This window comes from Ixodes scapularis, unplaced genomic scaffold (genome assembly GCF_016920785.2).
Source record: "Ixodes scapularis isolate PalLabHiFi unplaced genomic scaffold, ASM1692078v2 PGA_scaffold4__175_contigs__length_147842914, whole genome shotgun sequence".
Lineage (NCBI taxonomy): Eukaryota > Metazoa > Arthropoda > Arachnida > Ixodida > Ixodidae > Ixodes > Ixodes scapularis.
This window is the reverse complement of record NW_024609879.1, coordinates 31,671,532-31,689,199: the sequence shown is the minus strand read 5'-3', so window position 1 is coordinate 31,689,199 and position 17,668 is coordinate 31,671,532. Positions and strand designations below refer to the sequence as shown.

At 46.5% G+C, this 17,668-nt stretch overlaps 1 protein-coding gene across 1 annotated transcript in view; it reads left to right on the top strand.

Moving 5' to 3' along the window:
• The window catches only part of LOC121837738 (putative acyl-CoA synthetase YngI), a 54,087-nt gene that overhangs the window by 25,371 nt on the left and 11,048 nt on the right, over window positions 1-17,668 (top strand). Inside the window, exon 7 of the mRNA XM_042293532.1 lies at window positions 12,804-12,945. Coding sequence (XP_042149466.1) covers window positions 12,804-12,945 — 142 coding nt within the window. The remainder of the gene's footprint in view (window positions 1-12,803; window positions 12,946-17,668) is intronic.

The window sequence follows — 17,668 nt, the reverse complement described above, 5'->3', positions numbered from 1 at the left end:
ACAATTTCAGACAGCGAACTTAAAACGCTCGGCTGTGTACCTGGTGGCCTGTAAAAGGCACCAACGGCCAGCCGTTCACCATTACCCAAGGAAAGTTCGCACCAAACGTTTTCAACGTTTTCAGTTTCGATCGGCATTTCTTTGGAAACAATACTTTCATGAACAAGAATAAAAACACCCCCTCCGTGGAAATTTCTATCTTTTCTATAACATAAGTAATTGTCAGGGAAAACCTCTCGATCGAGAACGTTTTCGTCCAGCCACGACTCCGTCCCGATTACAACCTGTGACTGAGTCATGTTTACAAGCTGCCGTAGCTCATCTACTTTATTTTTCACACTTCTACAGTTGACAAGGGTTATGTTTATTGGACATTATTTGCGGTTATTAGGTAGTCAATGCTGAATCACCAGCTTTGCCTCATCATCCCAAGTGAATTTGACCCCGTCCAGGAGCAAGCAGTCATGTTTTAGCAGAACTTTGCTATCCGGTCGACGGTGAGCCTTCGCGTATTCCCATAATTGCTTTCGTACAACACGAACAGATTCGGAGAGGTCTTCTGAGATGCTTAAATTTGTACCTTTTAGTTTGCGAGCATTAAACATGATTCTTTCCTTATCTTTCAGAAAACGAAAACTTGCAAAGATTGGTCGGTTACGATCAGTAGACTGCTTGCCTAGCCGGTATGCCTTTTCGATAAGAATATCATCTACGCCTAAACGAGTGTGGCACAGGTTCGTAACAAGGTATTCACAAGCAGCGGCGGTTTCTTTCGCATTTGATTCAGGGAATCCATAAAAAATCAGATTACTGCGGCGGCTACGATTTTCGAGAGTTTCTACCCATGATGACAGAGCTTGTATCTGCGTAAGTTGTGCGTCACATTTTTCTTTATACTCTGGAAGAACAGTCTGTATATTGTCAAGTTTATCAATTTTCGCTTCCACTGATCCTATGCGGTTGCACACGTCATTCAGTCTGGAATCGGCCGATGCCTGGTTTGCTTCGATTTGATTTAATTTGGCCATTAGACGCTGTTGCCCATCCAGCAGTTCCCCTAGCTGCACCTGAGGGCCAGGGTTCAATTCAATATCGCCGCAAAGAAGTAAAAGCAAAAAGTAAAACGCGTAATTTCTGAGTAACAGAAAACGCCGCCTGACACAGTTGGTCGTCGTTCGACAAGCACTCATTGATGCATGCAGCTCATGGGGTGGAACCAGCAAGACATAGACATAAAAACGTGCAGGACAGAAACCAACCTGCGTCAGCAGAAAAGTGCTTGTCAATCGCGGCACCAACATGACGCCGGTTTCACGCCCCAGCGCCGAAATGGTGCCTGCTGACTTATGTAGACGGTAGTCCCCAAGAGCAGCCCACGGAGCACTCCATTCTTCGTAGCGGACGATGTCGTTTTCGCCAAAACCGAATGCTGGGCACACTTCATTCTCGTAGTTGTTGTCGTCGTAGAATTCGTCCGAGGACGACACGTGGTTGCAGGCCCAGTCCGGCGCAGCGATGCAAAAAGCCTGCGTCAGCAGAAAAGCGCTTGTCAATCGCGGCACCAACATGACGCCGGTTCCACGCCCCCCATCAACGTAGCAAAGCTACGTTGATAAAAAAGATTATACAAGACATTGATTCAATTCAACATTATATATGAGTGCCAACAAATACATAACGAAGCTCTAGTGGTTAATGGACTGAAGTATGATTTACCACTTTCCCAGCAGATACGAAGAGAATGCATATCAACATATATAGGCATGATATCATTAAGGTACCTTATGCAAACAGTGCCGGTGCGGTAGATGATATACTCACCTACCGCACCGGTAGATGATATACATATCAACTTCCCAGAGGTAATATATGTTGGCAAATGCCCACCCGCCACTACTTTATTGAAGTAACCTTCGTGCTGGCGAGCGACAATTCAATGGGTTGGAGGAAACCATGCATCATGATATTATAAAGGAACGGCGGCTGAAGAAGGAGTTTCAAGACATGTTGGATGCAGGCATAATTCTACCCTCAGTCTCCTCTTTGGCTTCGCCAATAACCACGGTACCAAAGTAAGAGGGATCGGAACGGCTATTGACAGATTATCGCGTGATCAATTATAAAACATAACTTCTCTCGTTCCTGATGCCGAGAATCGACAATATCATCGATCAGACAGGCGGATGTACAGAATTTTTTTAGTATTGACCTGTGCAAAGGAATCTTACAAGTTCCTTAAGGGGATGAGTGTTAGACATTTACTGCATTCTTAACACTATTTGATGTATATGAGCGCATCAAATGATTCCCCATCGGCTGGTAAATTTCATTATAATGGTTCCAAAAGATGATGAATGGAGTACCTAATCGGTTTGGGGGAAAGTTAAGTAACGTCTATATGGTCACAAATGACAATTGATGCGGCGACGGAGACTGAATGAAACTAAACGTTCAATGGGGCGAACTTTTGCTCAAAACAATATAGAAAAGACTAGCGTCGCACGCGTCAATGGCGACGAAAGAGCAAGATCGAACGCTGGGCAAGACCGATCCTGCTCGCCACGCAAAGGGTTTTTTGTACATGCGTGGGCTTCTTGAACAATCGCGGCAGAAGATTCGGCGTGTCAAACATTCTGACCTCAAAGAAGCAACAGAGTTATCTAATTTATCAGAACGCAACAATTATAAAAAACAGACGCCTCCGCTTCTGGGCATCGAACCAGGGCTTTTTGCGAGTGAGCCACATGCGAAAACCATGCGGCTACGACTGCGCTGCCAACTTGGCCAGGTGCGCACGGAGCACTACTCCCTCTTCCCCCCCCCCTTCCTTAAAAAGTGCATCGGCACGATGCAGCACAAAACAAAACAAAGCAAATAAAAGAACGGTTTGGTACGCTAAAGTACGCAGTCCTATCGAGCGTAGAGTCGCTTGAGTCGAAAGATGTGAACCACCTCGGGTCGCGGTCAGCTTTGCGGTGATGAGTGCGTTCCGTAGAGCACCACTTCGTACTTAAGGTCGCCGAGGCGTCGAAAGACCTTGTATAGTTTAAAGTAGCGCTTCAAATAGCGGCTCGCTCACACCGGGACGTCATATCGGTGTCCACACTTACAGCCTTCTTCCGAGTTGGAAGTAAACGTCCGGACGACAAATTTTGTAGCGGCCAGCGTCAATACGTTGCTCGTCTTGAATCCGGACTCGGGCGAGCTGTCGGACTTCTTCTGCACATTGCGCGACCACCTGGGCTTCATCACTTCCGTCGCCATTTGGCTCGTGAGGTAGCATGGCGTTAAAGGGGCTGTGCAACAATATCAGGGCTTTGCTTAAATTATTTTGGAAGTTGATGCCTGACACTTCTGAAGTGAACTACAGAAAACAGATTATGCCTGGATACCCTAGTTTTTATTTTAAAAATGAAAAAGATCCAGGTTTTTGCCGCCTCTCAACTCGTACGTCATCTTCCGGGTCACGTGCGCAGTGACGTTGATGGGGTAGGCGCGGGGTTCCGGAAAAGTTCTTTCCTTAGATCCATCAGTGAGCAGAGAGAACTCATCCGCTCGCGACCGCGTGACCACGTGCTGGCGGGCGGCGCGCAAACAATATATGGTGAAAGGAGGAAAGTCTCATTCGGGTCCGGCCATACTCGTCCGGCCCTGTCCCCCTCCCCCTTTTGCTTCTGGTGGCTGTTCGCGGTAGCAGAGAGCTGTCGGTTTCGTGAACCTACGATAGATGGCGCCACTAAAACTCCGTATAGTAAAAGTTTTCTCGATGATACCAGGTTTTCGATGCATTTATATATATGTTGCAACGTCAAGATTTATAAAAAAGTTACCTTTTATCGAGCAGGTATTCGCACAATTTGCTATCTTTCAACAATATTCGCTATTGACGTCACGCCGCGTGTTTCTCATGGCCGCTGCAGGTTGGGGAATATCCTAAGTTTTGCCTCGCTATTATGCGGCAGAATCGCAACATTTCGATGAAAGGAGGTGTGCTTTCTGTCATTTGTGACAAGGTGAACAATATCAAAAGCAGAAGATGCTAATTCTTTCAACGTTGAAATCGTTGTACACCTCCTTTAAGCATCGTGGTCATCTTGCGACCATGCACCAGCTGGACTGTTGTAGCACGAGTGGTCTCTTGAACCGCTGTGTTGAAGGCGAACGTGACATACGGCAGGACCTCGTCCCTCGCCTTGTGTTCCACGTCGGCGCACATCGACATGACGTCGGCGATGGTCGTGTTTAGGCGTTGCGTCAGCAGATTAGTCTGAGGATGGTAAGCTGTGGTTTGCCGGCTGTTGGTATCGCTAAGACGGAGGATCTCTTGCCTCAGCTGTGCCATGTACGATGACCCGCGATTTGTAATCAGAACTTCGGTAGTGCCATGCCTGAGGACTGTGGAGTTGACAAAAAACTTGGCGGATTCCACAGCAATCTCTGAAGGATGCGCTCTTGCTTCGGCGTACCGCGTGAAATAGTCTATGGTGACGATCATACAGCCGTTTCCCGACGTTGACAGTGGGAAAGGGCCAAGTAAATCCATTCGATTTGCTGAAACGGCGTGGATGAAGGAGCAATCAGATCCAGTAGTCCTGACGGCTTCGTTAGTGGTTTCTTGTGTCGGTGACACTCATTGCATGATCAAATGTAGAGGTGAACAGTCTTCGGTAACCTCGGCCAGTAGTACTTTTCCTAAATCCCAGCGAGCGTCTTGCTGTAGCCAAGGTGCCCAGCCGTCGTGTCGTCATGGCAGGATTGAAAGATTTCTGCCCGAAGACTGTAGGTATTACCAGTAGCCATTCTGGGTTGCTGGGCCCGAAGTTATTTTAAAAGAGAACACCCCGTCGAAGGGAAAAGCTTGTCAAGTCTTGGGAGAAAATGCGGGGACGACACTTCCTTGACATTGCGGGTGATCAATTGTGGCACGGAGTTCGGAGTCGTCCCGTTTAAGTCCTGCCATTACGGCTACCTTGACTGCGCCAAGAATACCTTCGTCGTCGTCATCGGTTCTGGCCGGTGGTGACTCGACGGGAGCGCTCAACAAAATGTCGGCGTCAGTGTGTTTGCAACCAGATTTTTACGTAATGGTCATATCGAATTATTGAAGTCGGAGACTCCAGTGAACGAGGCATCCAGAGGGATTCTTTACGATCGCGAGCAAGAGCAGCGAGTGGTGATCTGTGACTAGGCGGAATAGAATATCATAAAAGTTCGGCCGAAACTGTATTATCGCCCAGACGACAGCAAGGCACAGTTCTTTTGTCGTTTAGTAGTTGAACTCCGCCTTAGGCAGCATCCGACTTGCGTAGGCAATCATTCGCTCTGTAAGCTCCTGCCGCTAAACCAGTACCCCGCCAAGTCCCGTATTACTTTTGTCGGTGTGGACTTCCGTTTCTTCGAACTGGTCAAAATGGCCGAGGATCTGTGGTGTCTGGAGTCTCCACTTGAGAACGCTGAATTCCCGCTTTCGTATTTCTTTCCATTGAAACTTCACTGCGTCCTTTGTTAGATGCGTGACTGACGCAATAAGCTTGGGGAAATCTTGAACGAAGCGCCTATAAATGGCAAAGAGACCCGGAATCTTCTAACGGCCTTCATGTCCAACGGTGGCGAGGATGCGGATGCGGTCCGCGGCTTCTCGGAGTCTGGGCGAACACCTTCGTTGTTCACGACGTTGTCTAAAGCTTCAGTTCGTTCATAGGCGAAACCACATTGCGCGGGCTTGAGGGCGAGTCCAGCAATCTTGATTGCTTGTAGTTCAGCTCGAAGGCGTTGCAGGTGCTCGTCGAAATCTCGTTAAAACACAGCGACGTCGTCTAGGTAGAAAAGGCAGCTGTGCTATTTCAGACCTTCTAACACGGTGTCTGTTCGTGGCACGCTGAACGATTCCGGGCGCCGTACAAAGTCCAAAATACATTAATTATAAACTCGTACAAACTGTCGGGCGTGAAGAAAACTATTTTTTTACGGTCTCCGCTCATCGACTTTTATTTTCCAATACCCTATATTCAGGTCCATTGACGAAAAATATCGGGTGTGGCACAGCCGGTCCACGGTGTCGTTCACAGGGGGCAGCGAGTAGACGTCCTTTTCCGTCAGGGCGTTTAGTCGACAAACGTCTACGCAGAACCTTAGAGTCCCATCCTCCTTCTTTACCAGGACGACTGGAGACGTCCATAGACTAATTGAATGCTGGATGTCGTTATTAAGCATCTCTTGTTCTTCGATTAACTATCTTTATTTTACAAATACTCGGTACGGTGACTGGTGCACAGGGATCACGTTATCGTCGGTAGCAGTGCGATCCTTCGTTACCTTCGTTTGTTGCACCCTTTAGGAGGTGGCAAATCATTCGGCGAACTCGCCGAGGAGGTCAAGCAGGCGTCGCCGTTTTCTAGCAGGAAGCTTCGTATTGATGTCCAGTTTGGTTGTGGCGTTCTCTGGGGCTGCGATGAAAACAATTATTCCAAGAGTGCAGAGATGGCGGCTGAGTCCTGAAGTTAATTCATGTAGCCCACGGCTGTCCCTTTAATAAGGTGTCGTGGCTCTCGTCGTAAGTTTGTAACGAGTACCATAGTGCGTCCATCCTGCAGCTTTGTTGCGCCCCTTGCGACTCCGAGTTCTCTTCTTAGAATCAACTGGGCGCTGCCCTCGAGCAGAACGTCGACGCCGGAAGCTTCAATGGTCCTGACAGGTACAAAAACCCTTGACCGCGGCGGCAGGTTTACATGGTGGTCAACGCACAAGGACCATGGATGACGTCGTTCTGTTTCCTCTGGTGATGGGACCGGTTTTTGTAAGGTCAACCTGTAAACTCCTCGGGTGCTGCTAGGCTGACAGAAGCCTCCAATTATATTCCCCGGTAAACTTCCTCTCGGACAACTTAGGCTATTGACAGCGAAGCCGGCTGGTTGGCAGCGGGCAGCAGCTTTCTGAGTTCTCCCGACGGTGTCGCCAACGATATCGCGAATGCCTGGGATGTTCGAGCCAAGGTTGCAGCTATACGGCACAAGGGTACCAAGGACGGTTAGTTGGTGGTAGTCACACGCTCTTGCCTGCAGAGCGCACTCGATGTTTGTCGCGTCGGTGACAAAATCTTCGACTGTTGTCAAAGGGCTGCGGACAAGACCTCCGAAGATGTTGTCTCTTACGCCCTGCATGACGATTCGTAGCTTCTTCTCTTTTGTAGTCTGATGGCTAACGCGGGTGCTGAAGCGCAGAACGTCCTCCACGAAGCCGGTGGCAATTGATGATGAGACGAAAGGAGAAGCAAACTAGACGTTTGATAGGTAAACTAGTGCCCAAAACAAACAAAAAAAAACAAAAAAGAAGACTAACATCGCAGGCGTCAATGGCGGTGAAACAGCAGGACCGAACGCTGGGCGCAACTGACGTCGGCTCGCCACGCGAAGCTCCATTTGCACACGCATGGGCTTCAGCAGCAATCGCCGTAGAAGTTTCGGCGTGTAGAATATTCTGACATCGAACAAGCTACAGTGTTAGCGAATTTATCGAAACACGACAATTAGTAAAAAAAAAAAAAAAAACAACTAGAAGGTGCCTCGCTACTAAACATCGAATCTCAGCTCTTTTGCGTGGGAGCCGACCAACCACGATAACCGTTCGGTCGTGGGCGCGCTGCCCACTTTGCCGTCTGCGCGTGCGGCAATATTGACGTTATAATTGTATATACAAAGATCCCCGAAGATCACGGTGACCATGTGACATGCGTGTTTAAGACTTTGGAAGAGGCCTGTGTAAAGAACAGAATACAAAATATTGATTTTTTTGAAGGAAAGGTGGTGTTTCTTGGACGGAAAGTTTATGGATAGTTTAAAGCAACAAAGCAAGAACCTGCCGCTCAGATTTACCCTCTCCCACAACCGTTTGACATCCATTCGCTTACTGTGTTGCTTGGTGTAGTCGGACATTTTAAAACTTTTATTCAAAATTTTGCAAAAAAAACCAACAAAAAAACAGGGTGCTCTACGCAATTAGCTTATCAAGGTGTGCCCTCTGAACCGTCCACTGAGAGTGAATAAATATACCTGTGTCTAGAACACGCGATTTAGTCTTCATCCGGTGCCAATTTTTCCTCACGTCGATGTTTCGTTTCAACTGAACACGAATATATCACAATACGACACCGGTGTTGTCCTTTACCAACGTAATTCGACGAAGCCAACACCTGAGCAACTCTCTTTAATGCTATATGACTTGCATACCTTTTTGAAGTTTGAAGTGAATTACAGAACGACGGAAAAGGAAGGCCTTGCTGTACACGTGGCAGTGCGATACTTTTGTTTGTACCTCGATGGCCACAAGTCTAACCTTTTCACAGATCCCCAAGTGTTACCATACCCCATCAACATGAATGAACCCCCGCTCCCAAAAAATACACCGAGTTAAAATAACTAATTCAAAATATTTTGTTTGAGGTATTTCATCGCCTAGGGTTTGGCCTTACAGACGCAGACGTATTGTCGCGTCTATCTATTTCCAAGATACGGCAAGAGACGCAAGTACTCTTCTACATGCAACTGTGAAAAGGCACTGAAGATTGAACCTTCAGCAATGGAAAGTTTGAAGTCACAGTAATAGCAATTAATTCATTCCTCAGGCTTGGTTCTGATAGGATCGGTTCAGGCGGCCATGATGATTTCTTTCGGACATATGTAAGCTGGCCCATGGAGACTTTTGGCGTGGGATGAAAAAATACATCTATCAACCAGCGATTCTATGGAATGACTTTGGCGGTACACTCTGATATACTATTTGAAGTATTTTATCTCGATTTCGCTGCACTAAAGAAGAAAGGTGAGCGAGTGGCTAGAACCCAAGCATTCTTGATAGCCTTCGACGAGTGCACGCGCATTGCCGCCTCAAGAGCATGAAAAAGTGCAAACAGCTTCATTGCCAAGCTAGATCGGGACACGTTTTTAAACAAGGTTATCTTGACCAACAATGGGCCTGCCTTCCAGAGCAAGGCTCCAACAATGTGCGAGATCAAAATAAATAAGGCTTCGCTTCGCCGCACCCTATTGCCCGGAAGCAAACGGCCAGCAGAAAGATTAACATGAGATGTTAAACAGTGGTTTTCTATGTATCTTAACTTTTGCGGCGGATGAAGTGTGCCAATGAGTCCGCGGTTGCAAATCATAACAGCTCACATACGACTACCCTGTAGTCCCAAATTCGCTGCCTTGAAGCAACTACCTTACTTGCCCGTGGATCTAAAATATGGCATCAAACACGATTTATTGCAGGCGGAAGAAAAGAAGAGCCCTCAACAAGAGATCTGTGAATATAAATTTTGACAAACGATTTGGTTCTACATCGAAGAATAAAATGTGCGGTTTTGCCATTGTTCGGAAAGGCATTCATGAACCAAACAAAAAGTTTTTTGTTCGTTACGGAGTCACGAAAACAGCTACCACGCAAGGCATACTGAACACCATTTGGTGCACCACTGCAAAGAGAGTCACTGAATGCGACGCCATCGAAAATGCCTTTCCGTATCATTCAAAGTGGTATGATACCACGGACACGAGCATCACGGAATGTGATATCGGCGGAAATGTATTCTCCTAACAATCTAAAACGGATCATTTTCAAAATGCTAGAATAATATGTCAATTAGTTAACTGTAGTGCTAACGAACTTTTCTGAAGAGGACGAAGTAGGAGGGGGACGAAGAGTAAGAGGAAAACGGAGGGAGGGAATTATATGAACGGTTTAGTAAAGACTCATATATCGTAACTGATTCTGCATTTTGTATTATGGAACGTTACAAGGTTCAGTAATTTCTTTAAATATTTTATTATACAATTGTGGATGTGATATTTTTAATTAGAATATATTAAACACAGCTTTCGCGATTATATTTTGGAACACGCAAAGGTGCCAATATCGGAATGAAATGCTTTTGTGCACCATTGCGTCCTCATTCAATGGAACGTTTTCATTAAGAATTCGAAAGGAACGTACATACACGACGTATCCGTGTAACTGTGAAATCTCACCTGAATACTTTGTGTTACATACAGTCCGCTAGGTTGCTTAATAACTGGTGTCTAAGAATAGCTTCGTTTTTATGTCTTTCTAGCAACCTCAGTTATGTTTTAAATAAGCTGGTGATGATTGTACAAAATCTTATTTTTTCAATTGCCTTTCTATAGATTAAGGCAAGGACTTACAATTGATTTGTTTGCAGCAGCTGGTTGTCACTTACAGGCCGATGCATAACTCCAACTTTTCTACTGGCTCCCCTGTAGCCAAATGCCCTGGCACAACTGTGTGGCCGCCTCTTCATATCATGCTTCAACCACATTTCTGAAGTGCCTCAAACCCACGCCTGGCGATCTGCTTCCAGAGTAATAATCACCGAAAAATGGCGTTTACGGAGTTTTTAAGGCAAAAGTCGTACTTGTTCCATTGAGCAAAAAAGCTTTGTATAAGCGAATAGAAATACGATTGTTACACGCCCGCTCAATGAACGACCCTTCTTGTCCCATTTTTCATTCCGTCGTCCGTAAGGTGGTATTAGAAGCCGCCCCAGACAACTAGGACGATCTCACTTAATACACTAAGTGAAAAACAAGCGCCTTCGTCGTTGTGCCCGAAATATGGCCATAAAAATACGCCATCAAGCGCCATCAACGTGATGTCATCAAGAGTCATCATACGTCTTCAGCGTGATGTCACCATTGGGGTGCCGTGTACAGAAAGGTGCGCTTTGGACTTCATCTGGTGGTCGTTGTTCAGGGGAATCGGCAGCCGAGTGGGGCTAGCGCACACCTGCTGGGAGCACGGGGAGCGAGAGCTCGCGCTGCAGAACCCAAGGATCCTTGGTGTAACCCCCACCCCTGCTTGTTTTGACCTGTATGAGCCTTGTATCGGCGTGCGATCGTGTATCACTACTGCCTGATGCACCTTAAAGAACCCAGGCTAGCATTGTACTGCACTGTCTAAATTTCTTATCTACACCGACGACATAAGTCGCCCTTTGAGGCAGACTAAGTTCTCGGCTGCATAAGCATACCTCTCCCCCTCGCATTTTTTTGTAATCGTTTTGTGCTTCGTGAGATTGGCTGTGAAGCGACCGTGTCCACATCTACGGCTACGACATCGACAGCAGCGTCTACATCTACTGCGCCTTCTGCAGTCAAGCATGGCCGCCCGCGCAAACACGCCACAGCCTCCTTAATTGTCCTCCTGCTGTCGTTCTCGACGTCGCCCTAGATTTCGTCCTTTAGGCGCCATTCTCGACGTGCTCCTAGACGTCTTCTTTAAGGTCGAAATATAGGTTGAGTTAGGAATCGTCCTAGACGTCGTTCTCGACGTCGTCCTAGACCTCGTCCCCGAGGTCGTCCTTGACGTTGTCCTAGACGTCATGCCAGAGGTCGTCTTAGACGCCGCATTTCGCGTCGATCTCTAGGAAGTCGTCCTCCACGTCGTACTAAACGTAGTCCTACATTTTATTACGTGCAGAAACATTACTCTAAAACATTTCTTCCGCGGGATTATAATGATTTTGACCTCCTACACGTAAGCAGTCTTACGTGTACGCGTGTAATTTCATATGACGGCCACCATGCCATAACCACTAGGAGTTCGGCCGCGCCATACCCAAGTGCGACCTAAATCTGACTGCTTGTACGACGTTCCAAAAAGACGTCGTTACCCGATCAGACACCGGGTGTCACGGCCTCACGTGAATACACACGACGTAGTGATTTAGCGGAACCTCATGGGGTTGGGCTCTCGTTTTGGCGCGTAGTAGAACCAGTGGGAAGTTTAGTCGGGCCTAAGTATGGGCGGACCGCTCTCCCAGTGGTTATCATCTGTTAGGTGGAATTAAAAAATACCCGCGTGCACGCCATTTTGGGGCTATTCAAAAGATAGATGCAGCTGTCCAGGTGTGTGTTTGAGACACTTAAGAAAAAGTGGTTCCAGCAGCACATAAAGAGACTTTGAATTAGATTGTTCAAGAGCATTCGGCTCTTGGGGTGTTCTGTCGAGAATATGGACAAATGTGCCAACTTCGGAGAGGCCTGTTTTTGTTTTAAACAAAATATTTGTAAATCAAGATGGTACCTCCCTTCATATCCTTCATGAAATTTAAAATATTTTACACACCGAATGATTCTGCTTTTGAATTTTAGAATACTACTCCTTCTCATTGCTATAATATTCATCAATATTTTTTTTATATTTCTCAAGGTTTCGATCTTGTTGTTACTCTAGAAACGCTTCCTTGAAAACATATTTGAAATTCAACTCATAAATGATACCGGGTTCTACAGTCTACTATCTTGTGTATTCCTGCACAGCTGTTCGCTACATGGAAAGTTTTTTTGTAACTTTTTTTTGAAGCAGAGTTATACCACGTTAATAAGATGGTAATATATTTATGTGAAACAATTCACTGGGGCAGACAAAACCGGAGATTAGAGATCATAGCACCTCTTCTTGTTTGTGTTTTTATTTTGTACCTTTAGAGGTTATTGATTTGGAGGACTTGACGATGCCTGCACCTTGCAGTTACTAATTTCTTTTCTTTTTTGTGAAATAATTGTTTTGACTCTTCACTTAAACTGAATGATTTGGCGAGTTCATTGTTTTTAAGGGATATTTAAGAGTGACAACGCAATTCTGTATTTGTCGTTTATGTTGTATATGCGATTTAAGTCGAACAAAACCAATATTCTTTGTTATGCCTTCAATACGTGATTGAATTTCAAATAAAATAAAATGGGAGGGCTTTTTAGAATATGTTTTTCGGTGTGAACATGCATTCGCAGTGACGAGGGTTCAATGAGCGAGGATGGTCGGCTCACATACCTGGGCCGCATCAAAGAGATGATCAACTACAGGGGCTTGAAAGTGCCGCCGCTGGAGATTGAGAATGTCCTCAGCACTCACCCGGACCTGGAGGAGGCGCAGGTATGGTTCTGATAGTACGGCAGACAGTGCCAGATGTGTATGTATAGGTTCGTTAGTTACAAAGGCTTGGTTTTCGACAGCGCGGCCTCGACTTGTTTTCCTCTGTTCAATAAATCACCACACCATCCATCATAGTACAATTGAACACTAGTGAAAAATACACCAAGCCGAGGGCTGGTGTGACTTGATATGAGACCAGGCTTTTTCACAGATGTGATTTGGGACATTTTGGCACCAGCAATCTGGTGTTCTGATGTTCTGGTGTGACACCAGCAATCTGGTGTTCTGGTGTGACTTTAGGTTTCGTTGACCAGAGCACCTGTTGACGGTGTTGCTTTACTCACAAAAAATGTACAATGATAAGTTGGACTTAAGTATGCTGCTGTCATAATTTCTTAATTTGAGAAAGCAGAAAAGCACAACAATAAAGCTTCGGAAGTTTTACAGTAGTAAGGACTTGGACGTGATCAACTGTAGCTTGTCCAGAGCCACTGCCCTGCGTCGAAGAACCGGAAGCCTTGTGGTTCCGCAATTCTTGACCTTTCAGCTTGCGGTTGACTCGTGGGTTAGTTAGGCTGATCTGTTCCGTCTACCCCTCCGCGCCAGTTATCTCCTCTTCTAAGGTATCATATTCGACAGATGGCTCGATTTTCTTTTCCAGCTCTTTCAGGGAAGCCTCTTTAAGTAGAAGAATATCAAATCTTTCTTTGAGCTCACCGATGTCGGTTGGATCCGTGGCCAGCATAACGCCAATCTCGTTGGTGATCTTTCTGTGGCGGCTCGCAGGGTAGTCCTGTTTCGCTTCAGGCAGTCGACGCCCTCCTGGCTCGTAGGCATGATCTGGCCGTTAATTTCCGGGTTTCGGCACCAAAAACTGCAATAATTACTAGATTTTCTTGTTGTTTTGGTACCAGACCATGTCTAAATATTTTTAGCTCGTCGGAAGTCAGGAAAGCCCACCAACACATATCTTTTCAGCTTCGACTCAAAGAGAAGACTCCTTTATTTTCAAAAACTTTAACAAGAATACTGGCGGGAAGGGGGATGGAAACCACCGAAGACGCGAGCGCCTGAAGACTCAAGGCCGCCCAGGAAATTGCTGAGGACGAGGGCGACACTTTTTGAGCACAAAGGAGCCCGCCACGGGGTCTCCGGCAACAACCAAGACGAGAGGAAACGAGGCGCCACGTCGGGGGGAGGGGCGTTACAGAAACTAAACAAAAACACCCTCGCGGACGGGGGAAAACCCTACTGAAAAAAACCATTTGAAATTCAAACGGGTGGCAAACTGGTAAATCAAACGGGTGCAAACTTGTCGACCCGTTTGGATCAAACGTGATTATGGGATACGGGTAGCCGTTTGAAACGGTACCCGCTCGAAACGGTACCCATTTGATACAGGTGCCCGTTTGATACAGGTGCCCGTTTGATACAGGTGCCCGTTCGACCTTGCACGTGACCACACGTTTGAACGTGCCATTCGAATCGGAAAATTATGCGCTAGCCCTAAACGGGGATCGTCTGGTAGGTTGGTTATCTTAAACTTATTTAAGACGTTCCGAAACTCATAAACCTATTTATAACATGGAGGAAACACGTAGAACAAATATGCTCACGTAGGTGCTTGCAAATGGACAGGTAAACAGACACAAAAGATTGTTTTCAATTCTCCTCAAAGTTTATTACGTCTTCTGTAGACAAGTACAAACGTGCAAGCGATCTGTGAAATGTGAGAGGCACTCTAAGCTTTTATACAACTGAGAAGATATCAAACCAAACATGAACCAAGGTAATTCTAGACTATGAAGGTAGGCTTTCGGGAAATTATTCGCCCGGCTGCCGCGAGAATAGTGGCTGCATAATTATATAGATAATCTGGAAGAGTACGAGTAGAAGAACAGTCAATCGTTGCCAAGAAGTAGGTTGCAGTGCACTTACCATAAAAATAGCGGACTTGAAAGATGTAATCCGTGATATTTGTCGACACGGTCAAAGCAGGACAACCACACAAACACAAATGAGAGGGAACGGCTTCTTGGAAGTTTCAACACGATGTGGCGCACAAGCTGTCCAGTTGCCGAACCCAACCAAACCGCAAGAATTCCTGACTTCTTTGAAGAATCGCTTGTTGCCGATATAGACCTAGGACGTTTCGAACACTGATAGCTTTGGTGCACATCCAATACGTTGTCGAGAGACATTCTAATAAGACCGCAGTGTTAGGCGACAGATCGAAGCAGGTGGATGCGCTAAGTTCGAGCTGGAACTGACAACAAGCAGACAAAGAAAAAAGCGGCTGCTAGGCGCACCCTTCCGGATCTCGATGCTTATCAGCGTGTAGCTCGCGCGCGGCTGTGGGTCACGTGATGGGTGACAAGAGAGGAGGGAGGGGGCGAGGACCACAGGGGACAGCCCCTCTCCCTCTCCCCAGGCATTCCAGAGAGATGTGTTTTTGTAACCTCAAAAAAAAAAAAAAAACACACGCGCGCGAGCATTTTAGCATGCTCGAATTTTGGGAATGGCGGCGGGGCGGCCAGAAGCTCGGCTTGCGCCCGAACGAAGAAAATACTCAGCTCGAGCTCGTAGTTCGACTGCTGCAACGGCGGGCGTGCTCTCGCAATGCTCGATGTTCTTGCAGCCGCGTGTACGCGTGCTACCTTCGCTGCGTCTTGAATTAAAGTGAAACGGAGTCTAAACGTACATTCTTTCACGCGGTCGCGTCTTCTGCGAGAGAGATTCGAGCTGAATAAGCAAATTGAGGCAACAAAGATGGACAAAGTTTTAAAGTTCTGTCAAAAATATCGGCTCACCAACGTCGCGCGTTTACGTAAAACAACAACAACAAAAAAAAAGGTGTTAGTTTTAGTTGCAGTATAAGCGAACATCAGCGCAATTGAAATATAAATATAATTACTTGCATTACGCGGACGATCTGAAATCGATGAACCGGCGCTCCCAGCCTTCCGGAAACATTGGCTGCCACGGCTGAAACGTTAGCCGTGCCCACGCCGCCTATCTGTACGTTCGAAAGCTAACGGGCTTCGGAGAGCCGTTTGATTAAACCGGTGCAGTTTGCAACATGGTCACCGGTTTGAGCAAACGTGCGACAACTTTGCCCAAACGAGTCGCCCATTTGCCCAGACGAGTGACCCGTTTTTATTTATTTTATTTATTTGAACATACTGCCAGCCGCCTGTTGGCAGCCAAGCAGGTCACTCCTTTTGCCAAAGGAGTGACCTGTTTGTCCAAATCGGTGACCGTTATGGCTCATACGCTGGACCCCTTTGAGCCATACGGGCGACCCGTTTGACAAACTGGTGACCGGTATGGTTAAACTGTTACCGGTATGGACCCGTTTATTTCTATATAGGTGCCAAATGGTTTTTTTCAGTAGGGAAGTGAACAAAAATACAACACTGGTGCCATATCAGACTGCGTAATGTGCACACCAGGCCGCATGGTTGGCATATGAGCCCGTAGGGTGTGACATCAGACTCTCTAGGTGTGCCCACCAGGCTGGTGTGCGGAACATCAGCATTTCTGTTGGACACACCCAGCTGTTGTGCTCAATACACCAGCCACTGCTGGGGAGCACACCATATCTTCTGGTGTCACCCCAGGATTCTCTGATGCAAAGGTGCAAGCGAGCTGGAGAAGAATGACGATAATTATCTCTGGAAAAGGCGTACAGGGCGACAAGGGACAGATTTGCGTTTGTCCCTTGTCCCTCTGGTTTTCCTTATTCACGGATAATTATCATCGCCCCAAACCATCGTCGGTTAAAATTAGTGCCATTTTTTTCGCTACATTTGGCGCTGTAATCAGAGTAAAGTTACTAATTGCTGCGTCGACTTTTCTACTAATTGCTGCGTCGACTCAGTGCTGCGTCGACTTTTCTACATAAAAAACGTGTGTTTAGAAAAAAACAACCTTCGTGTGCGTTTTTTTTTTGCTTAGGTAAAAACATTGTTCCATTTGCACCCGAAAGTATCAATCATTCATCGGTGAATGCTGATATTTTAAGGTTAGTGGCACGATAACCAGATCCCACCTGGTAGATGGTGGCGAAGTTTTAGAAAAATGTTATGAGGTTGTTGGTTTCCCGACACCAATGCCACTCCTTGTACGCACGTTTCACTCATTGAAGCGGTGAGGGCTTCAACACAGTCGGAAGGATTTGATGTACAAAGCCAATGTAGAGTTGTCGACGCAGTCGCAAGGGTTTGATGTACAAAACCAATGTAGAGTTGTCCACGTTAAAATGTCTCCATGCCCTTTTATATAGTGTGATAACATCCTTCGTAGCACACGATGCCGACAGTACGCACTAAAAAAACGACAAAGAAATCGCCGTAAACAAAATGTCGCAATAGCGCTGTCAACAATAACAACGTGCAGGAAGACACCTTTTCACGCGCTTCAGAACACAACGAAAGAATAAGTGTCCGGAACTGAATGATCAGATGTCATCACCCTAAGCAATGCGCACATTAAACCACCCTAGGCCATGTTGAATCTCTTGCTTCTTGGGACGACAAAGCAGACCAATCACACAAGTCGTGTTCTGTTCCCAGCCGCTTGTCGGTCGTCTAAGATGTGTTTCATCCTGCGGTGTCTTCGTCATGGCAGATTTTTTGCTGGTCATTCGGATGCTCTTAATCGGCGTCGCTGTCGTGGCGATTCGTCATCGCACAAGCAAATAGGAATAATCCTATCCGCGATC